This window comes from Diabrotica undecimpunctata, chromosome 2, assembly GCF_040954645.1.
Source record: "Diabrotica undecimpunctata isolate CICGRU chromosome 2, icDiaUnde3, whole genome shotgun sequence".
Lineage (NCBI taxonomy): Eukaryota > Metazoa > Arthropoda > Insecta > Coleoptera > Chrysomelidae > Diabrotica > Diabrotica undecimpunctata.
Genome location: NC_092804.1, coordinates 94,163,812 through 94,190,343, shown reverse-complemented (window position 1 = coordinate 94,190,343; position 26,532 = coordinate 94,163,812). Strand labels below are relative to the sequence as shown.

Here is a 26,532-nt window from a genome sequence, read left to right as displayed (position 1 = left end):
AAATACGAAATGACTTATAAATAAGAAAATTTTTAACAAACACCGTCACATAGTAACTATTATCGACGATTGGAAAAACGAATTACCAGAAAGTTTCCAACATTTACTTAGGCCCAATCAAAAATTTGCGATAAAAATACCACACGAATTCCGACCATTCATATGCAATTACTTTAAAGAAAACATAAACTCCACAGTGAAAACAATATTTTGCAACAAACTATTACGACATCATTAAGACATATTAAGACATCGAAGACGAAAGACAACAGATAGAATGTCTCAAAACCACACCGATAACCATAATGGAATAGTAGAAACAAGCACCTCAGACATAAATTTTACTGGCCCTCCATGTAAACTACAATCTCAAACTTTATCAACACTTGCGAAATATGCTTAAAAAATAAGTATGAAAGACACCCTTACAAACCGCCACAATTAGGACCACTCTTGGGACAAAAACCGTTTAACATACTACACATAGACGTCTTTCATTGTAACAAAAATCTTTATCTGACAATTGTAGATTCATTCTCTAAGTACGCCCAATGTTATAAATTACCTGACAAAATGTCGATCTCCAATCTGAGCAAACTACGACACTACTTCTCACATCATAACTATCCCCAAAAAATTGTTTGCAACCCAGGCACAGAATTCAACTCTGTAATCATTAAAGAGTTTTTAAACCTCCATAAAATAGAAATACATTTCACTACTGCCAACAACTCATCTCTAATTCACCCGTAGAACGCTTCCACTCTACACTTATAGAAAAACTTCGCACCTTACGTGCCCAAAACCCTAACGATTCACTAGATGACGTATTCACACATGCCGTTTTAATCTACAACCAATCTATTCACAGTGCTACCAATTACTCACCTTTTTCAATTCTTTACGGTCCATACGCTGAAGAAATAGATTTCGATTTTACCTTCCAGTGTATGAAACATACAACCAAAACCACAAAGACGAATTACAACCATTCATCCAAGAACTTTACAACAAACAAAAAGAAAAAAGACAACACGCTTTAGACAAACATAACGAAAATACCGAAGAGATACCTGAAGTCGATCTTTCACAACCTCTGTATGTATCTAAGAAAAAACACAAGCCAAAATTACAAGCCCCTTATTCCACAATGCATCCCGACAAACAAGAAAATACAAAAATAATAGGAAAAACAGATAAACAAAATAAAACTAGTACTCACATTAAATTTGTAAAAAGAATTAGGAAACATGCAGACAAAAATATTTCAAACGAAATCTCCTTTCAGGATAACCCTATCCCTGGGATATCCACTCAAAATACTGGAAATTCCCAATAATGGATACTACGCCGAAGATATAGGCAAATCTCACGAAATTTCTTACTACCACAGACACTTTCTGCACATTGACTTAGAAACTAGAAGAAACCCTAAACAGTAGCCCAATAGACTATTTTAAAGACCAACTAAAACGAGGACCACTTTCGTCACTATACACTCAATACAAACATCTACAACAACAAGCAGAAGACGACCTACACAAAATTACACGTAAAAGAACACAAAAAAGAGGACTTTTCAACTTTCTAGGTACAGCCATAAAATATATATAAAATATATATAAAATATATGGAAACCCAGACGACTCAGACTTAGATCTCCTAAAAACCCATATTACCGCTATAGAAATGAAACAAAACGAGATAATAAAAACACTTAATAATCAGATCTCGTATGGGCAAGCCAGCGATACGAGATTCGAAAAACTATTAATAAACTTAAATAAAAATAATGGCTTGCTTACATCCACAATTAACAAGCTGTCAGCTGACCTCGACGGATATGTTGCATTACAGAACGAAATATTAAACCTTCAAAACATATACGAATTTTTGATGAAATTAATCAGAACCATCTCCTTATCCCATCTAGACATCTCCAATATTGAATTGTTTACATTAAAATAACTTGAAAATCTTAAAGTAAATTTCTTAAAAATTTATCCCAGAAATTCTTTATTAGTAAATGACGAACACCCATATGAACTAGTTGAACTATTTAAAATATTAGTTTGTGTCACACAACGAACTATGCTCATAATAATCAAAATTCCTATCCTCTACGAACAATCCCACAACACATTTAAAATTTATCCTATCTCAAATGCAGACCATATTATGATTCTTCCACCAGCACATTATCATACCAATAAAAAATGGTTCGAGATCTGCACGATACAAGCTGAGAACATCATATGCACGAAACCAGTAAGGTCCCAATGTACGATACCAAATGTCAAGAACTGCACTAAAAGTATAGCCAAAGAAAATTTCTTTCAAGAAACCAACAATGCGATATTATTGGTAATAGTAGAACCAATAAATATTAGGGAACAAACGATCAAATCCAGCAGCATCCTTACCACAAATGAATCCATTACCATAGATGGCATCAAATTTAACAAAAAGTCAAATCAAGAAATCCACGTACCAGATATCATACCCATGGAACTTATAGCAAACCACGAAATAAAAATCGAAAAACTGAGAATCCCAGAGACGCATGGACAAATCCAACCTATCAAGATGACTGCTAATTTACCACAACTTTCTACTGGATTCAGCATCACTTCACTGATAATCATCTTATTTGTGTCTGTAATACTAACAATATTCCTACTGAAGAAAAGAAAACGTATTTCCAAAATCCTTTTCGGACCCAAGCTAGACACGGCACAAATCCAAATTTTGGAAGAACCAGTAGTCCAAACATTAAAAACTTCGAGGACGAAGTTACATCCAGAGGAGTAAGAAGAAATGTAACCATAAGCTCCCATACTAACAACCGTTGAACGTTGAACTACAGTGTAATGCAAGCAATTGCAAATTCAGCATCTCCAAGAATTCCGGACAATAAACCCATTTTTATATTTTATAACATATTCTTTCGATTATCATTATTTGATCAATTCGTTTCATTTTTGTAATTAAGAATTTATTAAAGTAATATTGTATTTTTTGAAGTATAAAACTTAGTTGTATAATTTTGAAAATATATAATTCTTTTTTAAAAGTTATATCGAAAGTGCATAAATTTATCTATATATATATATATATATATATATATATATATATATATATATATATGATGCCTTAAAGATGATTGATGATTAAGATGCCTTAAAGATCGCATTACATCCCACAAGTCAGATAATAGACTGCATCCTGAAAAAGCTGCATTGGGTGAACATGCATTTAAAAATGAGCATCAGATAGATTATAATAACATCAAAGTAGTAGAACAGGAAAGTAACATCACCAAAAGACTTTTTCTTGAAATGGCCTACATTTGCCAAAATAATAATGCAATGAATCATAGAACGGATATTAGCCATCTAAATGAAATGTTCTCCTATTTGTTACTACTAGATAAATGCAATAATAACACAAACAATAATTTATCAATTGACATTTGAAAGAATTTTGTCAAAATAATGTCACGTATTTATTTAGAATAATTAAGTGTTTTTGGATTTACAGTAATTTTTTTAAAATTTTTAAACATAAAAATAGTTTTTATATATTAAAAAAGATGAGAGACTATGATAAATTTTATCAACATAATACATCTTCTTTGATACAACCTCATTAATTTTGTAAGTAGAAACAATTTTTAATTAATTATACCAACGCCAACAATTTATTAATTACATTTGTAGCTCCCTGATGAAGGACATAACCAATGTCCGAAAGCTTGGAATAAAAATTTAAAAGAGTACACGTTTCATTTTTTATTGCTGCAAACCCACTATTTAACGTTTACTTATATATATATATATATATATATATATATATATATATATATATATATATATATATATATATATATATATATATATATATATATATATATATATATACAGGGATGAGTGCCTTAAGAACCGGCAAAATAACGCAAAAGATAGAAAACATAATACGTTGTGAAATAAAAAGAGATGAAAGTAGTAGAGGTGAGAAATTATCGATATTAACCTATAATTTACTTTAAATTACATTAGAATAATCGAAAATTTCTCACCTTTAGACGTTAGCTTATGAGCTTGTTGACTTCAGTCATAGTAATACGTATAACGTAATGTAAGTAAAAACAGTTTAAGTAGGAGTATTTTTTTATCCAAAATTAAAGTATTGATCAATAATAAACTATGATTTGAGACGTCGCATACACTCTTCTCAATACAGAATTATCATAGCTTGTTATTCTGAATTCGTCAAAACAGAATTAATTATCAAATTACTACTAATTAAACTGTTTACTTACATTTGCTTTCGCTTTATTGCCTTCAATAAAGCATAGCTTTATTGCCTTCAATAAAGCTTCAATAAACTGAAACGAGAAGCTGCTACGTTTGGTCTATATATAAATGAAAGCAAAACAAAATATATGGAGTGCACAAAATCGAATGAACATGAGAATCTGAAGATAGACAACCATACCTACAAATATGCCTCCACTTTTCCCTACCTAGGCTCAATAATAAATGACAACAACAACATCAGTCAAGAAATACAAGCACGGATTCTTAACGGTAATAAGTGTTTTTATGCATACAAAGACTTAATGAAAAGTAAGTTACTGAATCGTGAGTCTAAGCTGAGAATCTACAAAACAGTAATTAGACCAGTGGTCACATATGGATGTGAAACGTGGACCCTCTCAACCACTGATGAAAATCAACTGAGAATATTTGAGCGCAAAATACTAAGGAAGATATTTGGACTAACCCAATGCAGCGATAGTTCGTGGAGAATTAAAATGAACCACGAGCTGGATGAACTAATGCAGAGCGCAGATATTGTCAGATTTGTAAAATCACAAAGACTAAACTGGCTTGGTCACCTAGAAAGAATGCCACATAATCGAGCTGTAAAAGTAGTCCAGAGATGGAAGCCCCAAGGAAACAGAACAAGAGGAAGGCCCCGTAAAAGATGGATAGACGACGTAGAGAGGGATCTTAAAACCATGAACATCAGGCAGTGGCGAAGGAAAGTATCCGACAGGGCAGAATGGAAGAACATTGTTAAGCAGGCCAAGACTCACAAAGGGTTGTAGCGCCATTAGAAGAAGAAGAAGAAGATTTTTTTATCCAAAATTAAAGTATTGATCAATAATAAACTATGATTTGAGACGTCGCATACACTCTTCTCAATACAGAATTATCATAGCTTGTTATTCTGTATTCGTCAAAACAGAATTAATTATCAAATTACTACTAATTAAACTGTTTACTTACATTTGCTTTATTGCCTTCAATCAGTTTTTACTTTATGCAAAATTTAAAAAATGTAAATATTCGACGTCATGCTTGTACTATTATGACTGAAGTCAACTAGATCATACGCTAACGTCTAAAGGTGGGAAACTATCCTAAGGTAGTGGTCCTAATATAATTTAATGTAAATTAGAGGTTTCTATCGATAATTTCCCACCTCTACTACTTTCATCTCTTTTTATTTCACAACGTGTTATGTTTTCTATCTTTTGCGTTATTTTGCCGGTTCTTAAGGCACTCATCACTGTATATAAACTACTACAGTATACCGAAACCCAACCCACTCTGACAGGTACTTACATGCAGACTCACACCATCATCCTGCACAATTAAATTCGGTAATAAAAACCTTAATAACAAGATCTGAGAAACTGGCAGACGAGGACCATAAGAACGAAGAAATGCACAAAGTCAAAACAGCTCTAAGAAAAAATGGTTTCTCCATGTCCACGATTGAAAAAGCACAGAAATCCCGAAACAACAGCAAAGATTCAGAAAAAGAAGAAAAACCAGTCGGAAAAACTATCCTGCCCTATATAAAGGGTACGACAGACAAAATCAGCAGAGTTCTAAGAAAAAAACAAAATAGAAACTATTTTTAACACCGACAGAAAAATCGCAACCATATTACCATCAGCAAAAACAAAAGTTGCATTGGAAAATCAAGGCGTATACAGAATCCCGTGTGAAGACTGCGATAAATCGTACATCGGACAAACAAATCGAAGGATACAGGTTAGACGCGCAGAACATCGACACGCCATCGAAAGAAAAGAGAAAACTTCATCCCTAGCACGTCAAATAGACGTAAATGGAATAACAATGCTAGCCAACATCGAAAATAAGGCCAAACGAGTAATCAGGGAAGCCATAGAGATCGAAAAACATCCGAAAAATCTAAACACCAGAGATGATCCCCAAAGACTCCCAAATACGTGGAGACCAATTCTGCAGAAAAATGTAGAAATTAAAATAGCGAAGAAGACCACGCCCACTCTACGCACAGGACCAATCACAAGAATCGCTACAAGGCTATATATATATATATATATATATATATATATATATATATATATATATATATAATATATATATAAAATATAAAACATTGAAAAATGGTACAAAAACAAACATAAATCATTACTATTGTAAAAGTGTGTACTATTTTCCCTTGTGTTGAATTAACACTTTATTTAATGGCAATGAATAGTCTTAACTACATATTCAGTTTATTGGCGTTTGAAGGATATAACCTGGAAAAACTAAAAACTTCTTTTCTCTGTACAGACCAAGAAGGTTTTTGTGACCATGGTATTGGCTTGATGTTTTAGTTCACACAGTAAGTCCTTTATTTGAGCACTATTAAAGTTGTTTTAACACAAGGTGACAATTTAAATATTTTTAGAAAAGAACGGATTTATCGCCACATCAACTTTGAACATGAGGTGAAAGACTCAATTTTGATTGTTGAAATTTTTTTTATGTTTATATTATGAAACATCAAGAAACTTAATTTTATTGTTTTTTTGTTTTCCCAAAAGTCTATTATAAAGTGACTTTAATTTAGTCTAAGTTGGAGTCTAGAGAGTTCTCAAATTTGTTGTTTGTCAACTGTTAGAAGAAACGAATAAATTTCAGTGAGACGATTTCAATCTTTTTTTTGTTCATATCGTTTTCAGTTTGTGCTATGAAAGCCATCTCTAGGAACAGTCTTTTTTTGTAATTAGTCTTTCTAAAATTTTAACGGATTCATATTTCATACAGTTTCCTTCATTTACTACTTGTAGTGCTAATGAGCAACGGTCATGATGTAGTCTACTGTCACTCTTGTGTGATGTGATACGATTGTTCAGGTATATTTCTGTTTGTTTTTATGTATCTCTAACACTATACATATTGAAGAACTTACTTTATCTTAGTACATCTATAAATTGGATTTAAGGGGCTTCTTGTATGTGTAATGGCCATTTCTGTGACTGATTCACTAAGGTATTCCTTGAGTGCTGCCTTGGCTTTTTCTTTATCTTTACTTTGTCTAACCATTTCACTACATATTTTCAATCTCTCAAGGCACTCAAGTTGTTTTTGTAGAATTCCTATATGTTCTTGCGTTCCCCTACAGTAAGCTTCTAGTATAAGGCCAAATCGAACAGAAACTGCTGGAACTGCCATCTCCGACCTAAAAAGTAAAACATATTTTACAGCTCTGCAAAGAAAGTACATGAAGATTAAGTTAAAAATGTCGAAATTTGGAAGCTTGAGATCTTGAAAACTTTGAGATTCAGATATCAAAATGTACCCATATACCATTTATAGCAGGCATACGCGAATTTGTAGTTTACTGAAAAGTTAAATATTTGTTTTTTAAAAATAAAGACACTAGTAAGTAAAATAAAGACACTAGACTGGAAAAAAGAACTCAAGAAAGAATTAGAAATAACTAGGCCACTTATTATTTACTAACTACAAGTGAATTTTAATAATACTTGAATGTTGCAGAGCTGAGAATTCATTCATTCATTTTGTAAACAATCTCAAGCTGATTTACCGTACCTTAATCTATAAATTATTATACAAATCTCCCCTTTTTTCCACGGGCGAGGAGAATATTACGAAATTTAATTATTCATAAAATATTTTAAAAACCGCTTCTCACCTGGAGATGGAAAAGTGAAATCCAAGTAATAACTACTCTATTTTCTGGGAATAACGCGCAAATATAATTAAAAACATAAATTAGAATAAATAAAATCTTTCTCTTCCAGCGGAGATAAAGGAACTAAAACAAATCCAGCAAACTTGTGTTTTACGATTTATTTATATCTAAAAATAATTACTTTTTTTCCTTATTGGTAGCTGTCTGTTATACACAGGCCGTACTGCAAGCCAATTGGGTTGTTGTATATCTTCCATTTATTCATAATACCCACTCCAGAATTCTGGAACCCTCTACCAGCTTGTACAGGTCAAGTGGATTAGTACCATACGTTTTTAGATCCAAAAAAATTCCGGCTACGACCTAGTGCCTCGCAATCATGCAAAATATCATTAGGAGTTTCAAGTTCTCTGCTACAAAGTCTACAGTGTAAGTCTTCATGAAACATTCACAATATATACAGGTGCCCCTTGGCGGCCCCATGTCTAGTAAGGAAGCCTCTTATGATTCTGACTTGATTTCTGCTTTCCCGCAGTACGTGCGTTCCATTAGCGCATGTGTGTTCAATATACGTTTTGCCATGTGCTTGAGCGCATTACCATTTTCCTAGTAACAGTTATGTTTTTTTCGTGCAGAGGAAGATGCTTTTGGCACTCCTAAGGCCGGGTCTGGACCGAAGTATTTTGTATCAGATGCTCTTTTAGCAGGTTCCACTTTAGTAGTGTCGCACTATTATTATTATCTAATTATTATTATTATCTAATTCTTCTCAGCATTCTCACACTACTCTAGAGCATCCACAGCCGCTTTACTATCAGTGCTTATATTGATCTACTTAAGTTCAAAAACCCTTATATTATTTCTATTGCACAATGCATAAATATCTGCCTGGAATTGGTCTATTCTCCTGGTTAGAGTTATTTACATTTCTACTACTACTGAAGATTCCTACACCCGACCCTTCTGCTGTTTTAGACTCGTCTGTATACCAGGTGTAATCCTGTAGTCTGGTTTGTGTTTTGTCTGCCCATCCCTCTCTTAGGGAGATCTCCTCCTGGAAAGGTACTTTAGACCTGTATCTGGGTACAGGACATTGGGCACTGTATATAGCTAAGGACATGTCCTGTGGTGTCGGGTTCCCATTGCGTTAGCCCAACTGATATTCCACGTTCACGTTCCAAAAACCAATACAAATTGTACTTTTTTAATTTATTGGATAACGTAACAATTACAAATTTCACATTTCAGTTTAAATACACGAATTGTGTTTTCACAATGTCACGTATGCGTAAATATACACTATATTATTATAACAGTTCCTCTTTTATGTTTAATAATATCTTTTTCTAATATCACGTTTTCGCACTGAAATAAATTCAAATCGAACACATCTAAAGTCGAATTTTAAATTGAATATTTAAAATCTTTGTGCGTCATATGTCACAGTCATCTATTGCTGAGTCTACCTATAGATTCCAACAAGTGAGGAGATAAGACGCCCCCCTGCGAACAGCCTCTGGCTACCTGTATTAAACTGCCTCCTGCTACCTGTATTAAACGTCCTGCCCTAGACGCATACTGTGCCTGATGTATCATACTTTCAACTAATATACCATTCCTAATATGCCTATCGATCAGTTTTTCTAGAATGTTCAGTACGAATGACATCAGACTTATCGGCTCCTGAGACTTAGCTTTTTTCCCGTACAGTTTTGCCAGGTCTAGATATAAAAGTTACCCTTACGAGCCTCCATGCTTTTGATATATACCCCAGTCCTAAGGTAACCTGTTAGTCACATCTCTTCGTCATTTGTAGACGTATTGGATAAATTCCATCCGGACCAGGGGATTAATTTATATGGCTGAAATTAGTTTATAATTCTCAATTTCAAAGTATATTTTTCCCTTAGTATTTCCCTTAAGAACAAAAAAGTTATTGAAGGGATAGAAATATCCAGATATCCAGAAATAATAGATCAATATAAGTAATGATAGTGAAGCGACTGTGCGTCGGAGAAAAAGTCCATGAGCTCGCAGGGACATAAGCACCAATCCCTGAAGTACATAGGTCTATTCTCTAACGGTATCACCGAGGAGTTCCTACCCGCTACCGTAATGATTGCATATTTGAAAAACAATTTGTAACTGTCATTAATAGACCTAATTCTATTCTTAAATGGATAAATATATTAAATGTAATAAATTGAAATTAAATGTCAGTAAAATACCAAAGCAATGGTAATTAGGTACTACTAGATATACATAATACATGGGTAGCGGGTAGGAACTCTTCGAACAGTCCTATAAGGGAAAAGGAATCGTTCCCTACCCTCTGCAGATTCCAGGGGTTTCCTGACCCGGGAAACTAGCAACTTTTTAGGGTTCCTTGTCCAGGGTTACGGATGAAGACCACAATGGCAGACCACGGCAGAGAAGCAAACCTTCGGTACGGTGTGGATGATGGAAGTGGCAATCCCGTGATTTTAGGGCTGCCAAGATTTTAATTGCCATTTTCCCTTCAATATATTCATGCATAAATCGAGATTCAAAAATATAGTACCCCAGGTGGGTAGAGTTTATAACTCAGAATCCCACTCCAATATGGATCGCCTCAAGGATTCTGGGGAAGGCAGAAGATTGAAAATATATGACAATAACAAACAAATTAAGTCTCAAAAATATAAAATTGCTACATACAACATTAGAATCATGAGAACGAACGACCATCTAGAGGAATTAGAGCAGGAACTAGGGGCTATTAAATGGAATATTGTAAGCTTATGTGAAACGTGACTTTAAGGAGAGAAAAAGACCACCCTAAAATCTGGGCACACTCTATACCAATATAATTCAGAAGAGAATCACGGCCAAGGAGGAGTGGCTTTCATGGTCAACCGAAGAATAGAACATCAGATTGTGAAATACTCAGCAGTGTCGGAAAGAGTAATATATCTTGTATTAAAACTGAATACACAATATAGCTTACAGATAAATACACTGCTATGCTCCAACTTCCACTGCGGATGACGAGTCAATAGAACAACTCTACAAAGTTATAACAGATCTAAAGACCTAGAAAAAACACACTATGTTATCATCACCGGAGATTTTTATACAAAAATAGGGCGGCGAATACCAGGCGACTCAGACTACATAGGAAATTTCGGTCTAGGCAACAGAAACACCAGAGGAGAGACATTAGCACATTACGTAAGCATCGAAAAAATGTTTTGCCTGAACACGTTCTATAAAAAAACAAATACAAAGAAAGTGGACATGGCGTAGCCCTGACGGCCAGGTTAAGAATGTAACAGATTTTATCCTTTCCAGTGATAAATCAATATGTAAAAACATCGAGGTGCTGAACAAATTTAACGCCGGCAGTAACCATAGACTAGTTCGTGCCGATATACGTATTAACGTAAAGGGAGAAAGACGAAAACTATTAACAACAAACCCTTTACCGACGGCAGACATCCTAGCCAGTAATAAAGAGAAATACCAAGAGGAATTAGCACGGAAACTAGTAGCAATACTAGCTGAGAAAATAACTAAAGACATACAAACAGTCACTAAGAAACTTTGTTGCAGAATAAGAAAACAAAAAGAAGCTAAACTAAAACCCGAGACTCTAGAACAGATAGAGAAAAGAAGAAGAACGAACAGAGATAACCCGGACTATAAAGCACTCAACAGAAGCGTTAAGAAAAATATTCGAAAAGACCTCAGAGCTTATAGAACAAAGCAGATTCTTGAAACCAATAAGAACATGAAAGTACTAAAAACATGTAAATCCACTGGCAGGAATAAAATCATAAAGATAAAAGACGACCGTGGAACATTGTGCTCGCATAAGGAAGAGATCGTTAGAGAAATCCGAAAATTTTATGAGAAGCTGTATACTTCTACTATTCCTAACCCCGGTATACCAACAAAACATATCTTAAATGTGGGCTCAGAGGATCTCCCTGAAATAATACCATCAGAAATTAGAGCCGCCCTAAAACAAATAAAAAATGGGAAAACATCAGGAAAAGATAAAATTACTTGAGAGATGCTAAAAATGGGAGGCACTGCATTAGAAGAGGCAATGAGAGCATTACTGAATAAATGTCTATTGGAAGGACAAATACCAAAAGCATACCAAAATATGAAAAGCATGGAAAAATTGTCATACCTTTACAAACTAATAACCCGAATAATAACAAATAGATTGACAGCTAAGCTAGATGCATAGCAACCAGTGGAGCAAGCAGGCTTTCGTAAGAGATTTAGCACTATCTATCACTTGCAAACAATCCGAACAGTTATTGAAAAAACAATAGAGTACAACATACCACTACATCTGGCATTTGTCATTTGACAGTATCGAGAAATGGGCTTTCTTAACAACATTGGACGACGTCAGAGTAGATTCAAGATATACTGCCTTCCTTAAGAATATATACGATGATGCTACATTTCACGTAAAAATAGATGATGATCTGGAAACTATGAAAATAGACCTTGGCAAAGGTGTGAGACAAGGCGACACCATCTCACCCAAGTTATTTATTTTGGCATTAGAAAATGTCTTCAAAAAACTAAATTGGGCCGAAAAGGGATTAAAAATAGATGGAGTATATCAACCATTTGCGTTTCGCAGACGACGTAGTACTAATAAGCACAGATATCCATGAACTAAAATCAATGCTACAAGATTTAAATCACAAATCGAATCAAATAATATATATATATATATATATATATATATATATATATATATATATATAAGAATAAGAAAAAAGAAGTACTTGTGACTCGTTTGGAACAAATATATAACTGTTTTGGATGGGTTGGAGTCAATAATAGGGCTATTGGTTAACTATTTTTTTATTCTCGAGCTTTCAATTGTGTTTACAATTATTATCAAGAGCTAAAAAAGACAAAATACTTACAAGGTTGAACTAAAAAGAAAAAACAATTTTTGTTAACTTACCAAATAAAAATTAGTTTGGTAAGTAAAAATCACTGCTTACATCTTCAAAATATTTAATACAAAAATGTTTTAATCTAATAAATGTTTCTCCGAAAATTTTTATAATTTTGAAAACATTTTTTTAATATAAAAATAATTGAATTTATAAATAAGTTCAAATAGCAACCAATTACAAATAGCCTCAATGTCATAAATGCCAACATAAAATTTTTATTTTTGACAATTATATTGCTAAAGTAAAATTTCGTTTAAACATTCTTTTTTGTTTAGTAACAAAAAGAAGAAGATTTATTCACCGTTGACAGATGTCTGAAAGAATGTGACAGATATATGGAGAATTAAATATGACATTTTACAAGTTTTATATATAAATCATAAAGAAAGAATATAATTATAAATTTTGCTTAAATTTTGAATTTCTGATCTTTTGTTTAAACTATTATCATTTTTGCTAATACAAACCATTTCCAAAAAAGTCCTTTTAAATTTATTACTTTCACTACATAAAATTTTAATGTTATCAAAATCCATAATATGTTCTTTATCGATTACATGTTCTGCCAAAGCACAAGATGGTTTTTTAATTCTGCAATCACTTTTGTGAGAAATAATGCGATTTGAAAGATTTCTTCCGGTCTCACCAACATATTCAGCCTCACACTGAGTACAACTAATGCTGTATACTAAATTCGTTTTTTCAAATTTGTCTATAGGATATTTAGTTTTAGAATATAAAGATGAAATAGTTTTGATGTTCTTTGTTGCTATTTTTATATTGTCAATAACCTTTAGTGTTTGTATTAATTTAGGTGTTAATGATGGTATAAAAGGTAGTGAATGATAATAGATGTTCTGATTGTTAGATACAATGTTTTGAGATTGAGCAAAAAATGGTGTTAAATTATTTATATTACCAATATTAGAAAAAAGCATCCTATGTAGCATATCTGGAGGATAAGAGTTTTCAATTAGAATATTTTTTAATAATTGAAGATCTTCCTGTAGATAATCTGGATGAGAAAGTTTTAAAACACGGTCTTTTAATCCTGTTATAAGGTTCATTTTCATCTTATTTGGATGGTGAGAGTAATAGCTTATAAATCTATTACTACATATGGGTTTTCTGAACCATCTGGTTTTCAACATATTGTCTGTATTTCTTACAATTCTCATGTCAAGGAATGGTAGAGAATTATATCTACCTCTTCCTCAACTGTAAATTGTATATGTTGATTATGACTGTTGAAAATGTTGACTGTTTCATGAATTTTGTGTTTAGGAAGTGCCAAAACTAAATCATCTACATATCTCTTAATAAAAGGAATGAAAATAGTGCAATTACTGATACAATCACTGATAACATCATCCATGACATAGCTACTTAGAATGGGTGAAAGACTAGATCCCATAGGACTACCAAAAATTTGTTTATAAAATACACCATTAAATATAAAAATATTAGAATCAAAAACAAAGTTGATAAGTGTTTTGAAATGTAATAAGTCAATATTAGTGTGTTGTGAAATCTCATTCCAATGTTTTTCAACACTACTTATGATTAAATCTAAAGGCAAATTAGTAAAAAGAGATGTTACATCAAAACTAACTAAAACATAATTTTGTGGTAATTGGAAATTATTAATGAAAGAACTAAAATCAAATGAATCTTTCATGTAAAAATTGTTGTTTAAATTATAAGCATTAGTTAAGATGTCAGTGAGGAGCTGTGCTATTGGTCCATTAGGAGGGCATAAAGATGAAACAATTGGTCTCATAGATAAAGTTGGTTTATGTATTTTTGGCAGAGCATAAAACCGTGGAGCAATAGAATTATAAATATTGAGCTCTTTTGCTTTTTTATTATCAATAAATTTCTTTATGTTTAATTTAGATACTAGACAATTTGCTTTTTGTTGCAAAGTACAAACAGGACTCCTTCTAAGTGTAGTGTAATACTTAGTATCATTTAAGAGTTCTCCAGTTTTTTGTAGATAATCCTCTTTGTACATTACAACAATTACAAAGGTAACGTAACTGTTACGTTACCTTTGTAATTGTTGTAATGTACAAAGAGGATTATCTACAAAAAACTGGAGAACTCTTAAATGATACTAAGTATTACACTACACTTAGAAGGAGTCCTGTTTGTACTTTGCAACAAAAAGCAAATTGTCTAGTATCTAAATTAAACATAAAGAAATTTATTGATAATAAAAAAGCAAAAGAGCTCAATATTTATAATTCTATTGCTCCACGGTTTTATGCTCTGCCAAAAATACATAAACCAACTTTATCTATGAGACCAATTGGTTCATCTTTATGCCCTCCTAATGGACCAATAGCACAGCTCCTCACTGACATCTTAACTAATGCTTATAATTTAAACAACAATTTTTACATGAAAGATTCATTTGATTTTAGTTCTTTCATTAATAATTTCCAATTACCACAAAATTATGTTTTAGTTAGTTTAGATGTAACATCTCTTTTTACTAATTTGCCTTTAGATTTAATCATAAGTAGTGTTGAAAAACATTGGAATGCGATTTCACAACACACTAATATTGACTTATTACATTTCAAAACACTTATCAACTTTGTTTTTGATTCTAATATTTTTATATTTAATGGTGTATTTTATAAACAAATTTTTGGTAGTCCTATGGGATCTAGTCTTTCACCCATTCTAAGTAGCTATGTCATGGATGATGTTATCAGTGATTGTATCAGTAATTGCACTTTTTTCATTCCTTTTATTAAGAGATATGTAGATGATTTAGTTTTGGCACTTCCTAAACACAAAATTCATGAAACAGTCAACATTTTCAACAGTCATAATCAACATATACAATTTACAGTTGAGGAAGAGGTAGATATAATTCTCTACCATTCCTTGACATGAGAATTGTAAGAAATACAGACAATATGTTGAAAACCAGATGGTTCAGAAAACCCATATGTAGTAATAGATTTATAAGCTATTACTCTCACCATCCAAATAAGATGAAAATGAACCTTATAACAGGATTAAAAGAACGTGTTTTAAAACTTTCTCATCCAGATTATCTACAGGAAGATCTTCAATTATTAAAAAATATTCTAATTGAAAACTCTTATCCTCCAGATATGCTACATAGGATGCTTTTTTCTAATATTGGTAATATAAATAATTTAACACCATTTTTTGCTCAATCTCAAAACATTGTATCTAACAATCAGAACATCTATTATCATTCACTACCTTTTATACCATCATTAACACCTAAATTAATGCAAACACTAAAGGTTATTGACAATATAAAAATAGCAACAAAGAACATCAAAACTATTTCATCTTTATATTCTAAAACTAAATATCCTATAGACAAATTTGAAAAAAACGAATTTAGTATACAGCATTAGTTGTACTCAGTGTGAGGCTGAATATGTTGGTGAGACCGGAAGAAATCTTTCAAATCGCATTATTTCTCACAAAAGTGATTGCAGAATTAAAAAACCATCTTGTGCTTTGGCAGAACATGTAATCGATAAAGAACATATTATGGATTTTGATAACATTAAAATTTTATGTAGTGAAAGTAATAAATTTAAAAGGACTTTTTTGGAAATGGTTTGTATTAGCAAAAATGATAATAGTTTAAACAAAAGATCAGAAATTCAAAATTTAAGCAAAATTTATAATTATATTCTTTCTTTATGATTTATATATAAAACTTGTAAAATGTCATATTTAATTCTCCATATATCTGTCACATTCTTTCAGACATCTGTCAACGGTGAATAAATCTTCTTCTTTTTGTTACTAAACAAAAAAGAATGTTTAAACGAAATTTTACTTTTGGCAATATAATTGTCAAAAATAAAAATTTTATGTTGGCATTTATGACATTGAGGCTATTTGTAATTGGTTGCTATTTGAACTTATTTATAAATTCAATTATTTTTATATTAAAAAAATGTTTTCAAAATTATAAAAATTTTCGGAGAAACATTTATTAGATTAAAACATTTTTGTATTAAATATTTTGAAGATGTAAGCAGTGATTTTTACTTACCAAACTAATTTTTATTTGGTAAGTGAACAAAAATTGTTTTTTCTTTTTAGTTCAACCTTGTAAGTATTTTGTCTTTTTTAGCTCTTGATAATAATTGTAAACACAATTGAAAGCTCGAGAATAAAAAAATAGTTAACCAATAGCCCTATTATTGACTCCAACCCATCCAAAATATATATATATATATATATATATATATATATATATATATATATATATATATATATATATATATATATATATATTTATATATATATATATACATCCTACTATCATTTTCGCATCGATACATTATGCTTTTACCATCAATTTAGCATCGTTTTGCAAAGTAGCATCTGTATATCGACGCTACTTTACAAGACCTTAATAACTTTTTTCCTGTACCTGTTACAAGAATTTTAACCATCTCATTGATTAGAGTTTTGATACCGTGTTGGTATTTTAAAATATCTGCTTTCTCTCTTTATCCCTTACTGAGTTATATAAGTTTATTCCAGAAAATGTTTGAGTCTAAAATGATGGTACAGTGAAAATATTATATATATTTAGTTCAGGGTTTTACCGTTTACTCGCTGCCATTATATACATGAAAATGTATATCCCACTTTCATTATCAATCATTTTAGCATCAGAAATTTGGCATCGCTGTTGAATATAATATTACCCACAACGAAATAGTAAATTTAAGAATATATATATATTTTTTTCACCCACAAATCATTCTGGCATCATGTTTAGTTAAAAGTAACGGGTTATTATATATTGCAACTACCTATTGTATCTTCGCTCCAATTGGTCCAGTCGCGACGTACAGCCCCTCAAATGATAGGATTTAACCAATAAAATACAATAAGACAGAAAAATCAAATATAGCAGCATGTCAAAAGGGCTTTAATTATATATCTTCGTTTCTATAAGTCCAATCGTGACGTACAGTATCTCAAATGACAGGATTTAACCAACTGAAAACAATGAAATAAAAAAATTAAATACAGCAACATGTCAAAAGGGCCGTAGTCACGTATCTTCGGTTCTATTAGTCCAATCGTGACGTATAGTACCTCTAATGATAGGATTTAACATAAAGAATACAATGGGATAGAAATATCAAATGCAGAGCAATGTCAAAAGGGCCTTAGTTGTGTATCTTTAGTTCTATTAGTCCAATCATGACGTGCAGTACCTCAAATGAAAGGATTTAACAAATAAAATACAATGAGGTATAGGAATTAAATGGAGTAGCATGTCAAAATGGCCGTAGTTATGTATCTTCGGTCCTACTAGTCCAATCGTGACGTACGATACCTCAAATGATACCACTTAACCAATAGAATACAATGACATAGAAATCAAATACAGCATCACGTCAAAAGGGCCTTAGTTACGTATCTTCGTTTTTAGTGGCCCAATCATAACGTACAGTACCGCAAATGACAGGATTTAACCAATCGAATACAATAAGATAGAAATGTAAAATACATCAGCTTGTCAAAAGGGCCTTAGTTATGTATCTGCGGTCTTATTAGTAAAATCGTGACGTTTCGTACCTCAAATAATAGAATTTAACTAATAGAATACTATGAGATATAAAACTTAAATAGAGTAGCCTGGCAAAAGGCTTTTGACAAAATCTGACATAACAAAATGCTAGAAATATTGGAAACAGCGGGATTGATCGATAAAGATCTACGAATAATTACAAATCTATACTGGCATCAAGTGGCAATAATAAAGGTTGAACAAGAACTGTCGGATGAAATAAATATAAAAAGAATAGTGAGACAATGCTGTATATTTTCGCCTTTACTTTTTAACTTATATTCGGAGAAAATATTTAAGGAAGCCTTAAGGGAGACAACCGAAGACAAACATAATTATATACAGGATGACGGAATAAAAGTTGGAGATGCCACACTGGACAGAGTAGAGAAACTCGTGTATCTCGGCAGTAATATCAATGAGAGCTGGGATCCAACCGCAGAAATTAAAAGCCGACCAGTTATATTATATTATAGGGCTGTGGGTATACAGACGACTACTGAAAATAAGCTGGGTCGACAGAGTTAGAAATGAGGAGGTCCTTAGACGGCTGAACCAAACTACACAACTGGTAAATATAATAAAGAAACGCAAGCTGGAATACTTAGGTCATATTATGAGACACCCTGAAAAATATAATCTTTTACATCTGATCATTCAGGGAAAGATCCAAGGTAATCGTGGTCCTGGTAGAAGAAGAACACCATGGCTGAAAAATCTAAGGCAATGGTATGAAAAATCAACTACATCGTTATTTAGAGCTGCTGTCAATAAAGTCACGATGGTAAATATGGTAGCCAACATGATATCCAACGATCGATAACGGTCATGGAACTAGAAGACGAAGAAGTCTGGCAAAAGGGCTTTAGTTATGTATCTTCGATCCTATTTGTCCAATTGTGACGTACAGTACCTCAAATGGTACCATTTAACCAATAGAGTACTACGACGTAGAAATCAAATACATCAACACGTCAAAACGACCTTAGGTATATATCTTTGCTCCTATATATGTTATGTCAAAAGAGCCTTAGTTGCGTATCTCCGGTCCTATAGGTCTAATCATGACATGAAGCCTAAAATGATAGGATTTAACCGAGATAATACGATGGTAGAGAGAAATTAAACATGGCGGCATCTAATAACACCTTAAACTGGCAGCAATAAAACGAATTACCGCACAGAGATGTGTGGCATATTACGTGACAGGATTTAGCGAATACCATACAATTACGTCATACATCTCTTTGCATACGTCCACTTTTAGTTAACTACTTAGTATCTATTCAGTACTTTGCTTTACGGTGTTGAGGCATGGACTCTTAAACAGAAGAATGTTAAAAATCTTGAAAGCTTTGAGATGTGGTGCTACCGCCGTATACTAAAAATAAGTTGGGTGGATATAATTACAAATGAAGAGGTATTAGAAGTTATTCACCGGTCACCGCCTTTTCTGTAAATGGAGTGAATATTGTTTTCCATTTAATATTTTTTCTCAGTTGAATAATTCCTGCTGGTATTTGGTCTAAGCTTACTTCTTTTCCCCATTCAAGCTGTTTCATAGCTAATTCTACTTCCTCTTTATAGTGCCCTGTTCACCTGTTTTGGTAATTTCGGACTATTTCATCTCTTATAACATAAAACAGTTGTTTCAGATATCTTTATCGCGTTTCCTTTTTTTATGGATGAATATTCTGCCGTTTTCATCTTCTACTATTTCATATGGAGCTACACGATTAACAATTCCAAATCAAGAAAACATAAATAACACTTCGAATTATATTATACAACTAATAGTCCAAAAATGAAGAGCAAGAGGTAGATGGCCAAGAAGCCGAAATCTTAATGACGAACACAAATATAATCGACTAATCAGACAATTAAGATCAGCGCTACATGATGAAGGCAATGCCACATTTGAACACTACATTAGTACATTGTCTAAAGAAGATCATTAAGTATGAATAGCAACAAAAACACTTAAAGAGACCTGAACAACACAACTCACCATTTAAGAAAGATGACGTTAGTTGAGGAAGATCAGACCAGGAAAAAATGTCAACATTTTCAGAATACCACATAATAATAGTCAAGCAATAGAACACTGAAAACTTTTATTTTTAACTGTACGCCCATGAATGACTTACCATTTTTTAAGTAACACTTAATATTGCACTTGTTTATTGTATTTTTTTCATCTTTCAAGATAATTTTTATAGGGATATATGTATTTATAACATACGGTCTTATGGTCTTATTACGGCTTTAAGATTATTCGACCCAAATGTATCTTGTACCGCACTGCTAATTGAGAATTATGTTTGTAATGCGATAAGAGGTCCGGATATACGAGACACCAGTGACTCATGCCGCACTGATAAAAATCCGACAGGAATCTGTATTTCTATAAAAAAAGAATATGTAGATTAATTTGTTTTGTGTATTAATTTAGTTTAGTTTGAACAAGACTTGCAGTAAAAGATTTTTCTAAATATAGAATGTAAACCATATTCCCAATGCTTTGTGAAAGAGAACCAGTTTATAATATACCGGACGACGAAGGACTTCAACATCTAATTAATAGGATTACCACAATGTGTGATGAATATGGCCTTAAGCTAAACACCGCAAAGACAAAGGTGATGGTCGTCAGTAAAACGCCAACACAACCGGAAGTGGTAACAGCTTATGGTGAACAACTGGAGAGAACTAACAGTATCACTTACCTTGGTTGTAATCTAAATGAGAACTGGGATATGAGCAAAGAAATTAGAATACGGATAGACAAGGCCAGAGCTGCATTCTTTAAGATGAAGAATCTGTTATGTGGAAACAATATTACTTTAAGTCTGAAAATTTGATTAGTGAGATGTTATGTGTTCCCTACTCTTTTGTATGGTGTCGAAGGTTGGACTTTGACGGATACACTTCTCAAGAAACTGGAAGCCTTTGAAATCTGGGTGTGTCGGAGAACCCTACGAATAAGTTTAGTGGATAGAGTTCGTAACGAAGTTGTTTTGCATCGGATGGGAAAAGTTACGGAAGTCGTCAAAACAGTTAAAAATCGCAAACTTGAATATTTTGGCCATGTTATGCGCCACCCAGAGAGATATAATATACTCCATTTAATAATACAAGGCAAGGTAGACGGAAGAAGAGGGCCAGGTCGAAGAAGAACGTCATGGCTTAGAAACCTGAGAGATTGGCTTAACAGATCCTTTGAATCTCTTTTCCGAGCTGCCGTCAACAAAATTACTATAGCCAATTTGATAGCCAACGCTCGATAATCGAGCTCGGCACATGTAGAAGAAAAAAAGGACGACCTTATTTTAGAATATTGGTCGATGAATTGAAATCATTGTTCAAGAAACGAATTATTCATGTGCAGATGTTTTACTATAAAAACATGTAGAACCAAAATCTCGATTAAAAAAGTTGCAACCAGTTACTCAGGATGGAACTTAACCCCATTATTGATTTTACAAGTGATAAAATGGGTCGACAAAAAACCAGTTTTATTCCTTACATCATTTAAACATAATAGTTGTATCTTGGTTTAATCAAATGAAAAGAAAAATTATACACAAGTACTAAAACCACAAACTATTCTCGATTATAACTTGGTGAAAAAGAGTGTTGATTTTAGTGATCAAGTGGCTTCTTACCAAAGCCCAATACGCAAAATTCTGAAGTGGTACCGAAAAGTGGCAGTGAAATTAATATTTAATACCTGATTTAATACCACAGTAGTCAATGCTTAGTTGCTAAATAACAGAAAACGTAAAAAAGTGACAACCTATCCTTGAGTTCAGACTGGAGTTCGCGAAGGCATTTGCAAATAAAGAAATGTTGTAACCTTCACGACAAGTTACATCCAAAAATACCATCTCAGGCAAAGAGATGTAGATAATACAAAGAGAAGAAAGTGTACAAGATGTTACAAATTTTTAAGAAGAAGCATGATTAGTAGAAAGGCCGATAGAAAAGTTAAAAAAGTTAAAACATACTCTGAAGAATGTGATGGCAAAACTGCAATATGTCTAGTATGCTTTATTGAATCACATTAAAAAACAATTTTACTTATACAGGAACTATTATTGAGTAAAAACGTATTGTGCCTCAAGTGGCCTTATAATATTGGATAAGTTGATAGTTTCTAGTAGAACGTTTTTATTGTTAATTACCTCCGTAAAAGTGAGTTATAGTATTTATAAAAAAATGGATGTAAATAATATACCTTCGACATCTAAAAAAGCTAGATTTGAACATAAACGTAGATTGACCACTGCTGAATTACAATCATTGTTAGAAGCATCTCGCGAAGACAATGTAGATTAAACGAATGGTGGAAGTGACCCTGATTGACTCTGATGAAATATTTGCACAAAGTCGTTCAGAAAAATCGAGGATTGCGTTTTGGAAAGAGACAACACAAACAGAATTTAAGACTTTTCTCGGGCTTATGTTCCATATGGGTACAATTAAGATGAACCGTCTGAATGACTACTGAAAAAGTATGGGTAACTTCTATAATAGTGTTGACTTGACTAGACAATTGATCATAGCCCATATTAAGAAATAACCGAATAGACAATCCTCACTTGTCAAAGAAACTAAAAAAACGTGAAGTGGTCTAAAAACTAAAAAGTCCCCTATTCAAACTGGTTTTTAATAAAAAATTTAATAATATGTTAAAGTTTTTTTAATATACCCTAAAACTGAAAGCGCAAAGAATCGATTGCAAGTTACAAAATACTTGTAGTCATACTGTTTGGACAAGTACAGTTGTTTAAATAATCGGTTTCTGTGATAAACAAATTGAATAAATTGTAAAATATTTTTTGATCTGCTTGATATTTAGCACACTTTAATAACTCATCAATTGCCATAATTTCAAGTAGCTATATTACCTGTCGTTAGGCAAAAAACAAAGTTATTAACATTTATAAATTACTACAAACATAATATCTTACAGTTTACGGTTTTTTCGTTTTTTCTTATCTCAATTATTTATGTATTTAAATTTGGTATTTGTCTACATAAAAAACTTTTTATGGTCTACAACATTTATTTGATTGTTTTTCTTTAGAATGTATACAAAACGTTTTATAAGCAAATTATTTTCTTTTTGCCTTTTAAGATTGTTTAAAAAAACAAAGCAAAATCAACTTTAGTCAACTCAGTCTTTACGAATTTTTCGTCGGCTACCCCTCATACTATTTAGAATTAATATTTCTGTATAAGATTTTTTTAAACTATTTAGCGAGGTTCCGTGAACTACTTTCTTATGGCAAAGTCAAATATTATTTTTCTATGTGATTAAGCCACAATTATTGGTCGATATTGAGATGAAAATTACATTTTTAATTAACTAATATTTAACGATATGTTTTCCAATATTTAACCTTGTTTATTGTACAAATTATGTAAAAATGTGTATACACATTTTGTACAAAAAACGTTTTTTGAGAACGATTTCCTGAATGGAAATCAAAATGTCAAACATTAAATAATTAAAAATGTAATTCTCATCACAATCACAACCAATATTTTTGACTTAATCCCATAAAAACCTAATATTTATCTTAAACTATTCACTGATAGCTTCGATAAAACAGGTTGGAAATTAAAATATGTAAAATATTCCCCGACACAACTCTCTGGGAAAAAATATCTAAATAAATAGATATAACAACTGAACATTGATATAAAAAAACCTGTTAGTTGACCCCAGCCGGCTGAAATCAGCCGGCTGGCAGGTAGATTCAATGTCTTTATTATTTGAACTTGACCGACCGACCAAACCGATCGATATTTTTATGTTTTCAAATATAATTTTAAGTATTAATACTGGCAACATCTATTGGCTTTAAAATGATACCAAATACAATAATTTTACCTTCCGAGGTTACAATGATGGTTTGATGTAAAAAATTTAATATATAAAAAAATCGGATTATTGAAAAACCGACAACGGTGCCAAGCCTACAAAGGTGCTCTAAACGAACATACACGACTTATAAATAGGAAATGATAGCATTTCTTGGTGATGCTAAACTACTGCAACGTGAAAAGAGCTCTAAATGATAGCGGGATGTATATATATATATATATATATATATATATATATATATATATATATATATATATATATATATATATATATATATATATATATGTATATATATATATATATATATATATATATATATATATATATATATATGTATATATATATATATATATATATATGTATATATATATATATATATATATGTATATATATATATATATATATATATATATATGTATATATATATATATATATATATATATATATATATATATATATATATATATATATATGTAGGTCTTGGTTTTTATATCGTCTTGAGATCTACACGTCTTCGTCGTAAGAATAGTAATGTTTCTTTATTGGTAACACTTACAAAATTATGAATAGTTTTTGTTATAAGGAACAAACACGTCTTACACTGCTGCTGATGACAAAATTCGACTGTCGCGAGTCGTCATCATATGAACGTTATGATTATGAGCGCATATGTGGGGTACGGATATCTGCACGTATAAACATTTAATAATATTTTAATAAAGTGAAAAATATCTACACTCGGCCCTCCTGACAAGAATTCTCGGATTCTTCCGATTCTCCATCAATCCACGGCTTCATATACTCGGCGCAAGTAGACGTATTGTTTGGACCATCATGAACTCCTACCTTAATAACATCGTATCTATCATTTCTCTTCACCTTGATAACTTCATAGGGCCCAAGAAACTTTTTATCTAATTTCAGACCAGGCCCAAACTGTGTCCTCTTTCGGTAATGGGTTTAGAAAACCTTCTTTTTTCCCCTCTTTTTTATTTCCTAAAATGCACTTCACGCAATTTGTGGTGATAATTTTGATCTTCTCTTTTGCCTTTTTGACATAAAACTCTCTTTCAAGTACCTCTTTCGTCTTCGTTACTGCAAAATGTCCTATCTCGTGTGCACGTCTTAAAATCTCATTTTGCATAGCCTCTGGTACAACTATTAGCTCTTTACCGTCTACGTACTTATATAAAATATCATTCTTTAGGAAATAATTATTATATTCGTCTTCTCGTTCCAATATTTTCTTAATTGATAAAATATATTCGTCTTTTTCTTGCGCTATTTTTAGCCTTTTAATACTCCCGCATTCTATTTTCTCGTCCTCTGACAATACAGCACAATGTCTGCTAAAAGCATCAACATGAGACATTCGGGTGCCTGATCGATGTTCTATTTCGTATTCGTATTCCTCTAATAGTAAAGCCCACCTTGCTACTCTCGTAGTTAGATCTTTTTTGTCCATCGTCTTCTGGAAGGCTTGGCAATCTGTTACTATTTTGAATTTAGCACCTAATAAATAAGTACGGAACTTCTTTACTGCTTGGATGATGGCTAATACTTCTAATTCGTAACTAGAGTATTTTTCCTCTGGTGGTGTCGTCTTTTTGCTCATATAATATATCGGATGAAATTTATTGTCCAGATAAGATTTTTGCATCAGACAAGCTCCGTATCCGTATTTGCTTGCATCTGTGTGGAGTTCTAAATCACAACCCGGCTTGAAAATTTGCAAAACTGGTCCATTACTCAAAAGACATTTTAATCGTTCAAAAGCTTTTATTTGAGGTTGTTCAAACGTAAACACTTGGTCTTTCTTAAGCAAATCGCTTAACAGCTTGGCGATCACTGCATAAGAATATATGAACTTTCTAAAATATCCGGTTAGTCCCAAAAATGATTGTACCTGTCTTACTGTAGTTGGTGTTGGATATCTTTTTATGGCTAACGATTTTTTTTTCGATGGTCCAATATTATTGTCCATAATTATAAATCTCAAAAATTCTATTCTTCTCTTCAAAAATTGACATTTCTTCTTCTTGATTTCTAGTCCATAATCTCTTGCTTTATCTAAAACT

At 32.1% G+C, this 26,532-nt stretch overlaps 1 protein-coding gene across 4 annotated transcripts in view; it reads right to left on the bottom strand.

The window, feature by feature from the left end:
* Positions 1-26,532, bottom strand: part of Pi3K92E (phosphatidylinositol 3-kinase 92E) — a 747,272-nt gene that overhangs the window by 171,610 nt on the left and 549,130 nt on the right. For 3 of the 4 annotated variants that reach the window (XM_072523217.1, XM_072523215.1, XM_072523218.1), the window contains one exon: positions 7,243-7,512. The exons of the other annotated variant lie outside the window; for it this stretch is intronic. In XM_072523217.1, the coding sequence (XP_072379318.1) occupies positions 7,243-7,512 (270 nt within the window). The remainder of the gene's footprint in view (positions 1-7,242; positions 7,513-26,532) is intronic. 4 annotated transcript variants of the gene reach the window in all.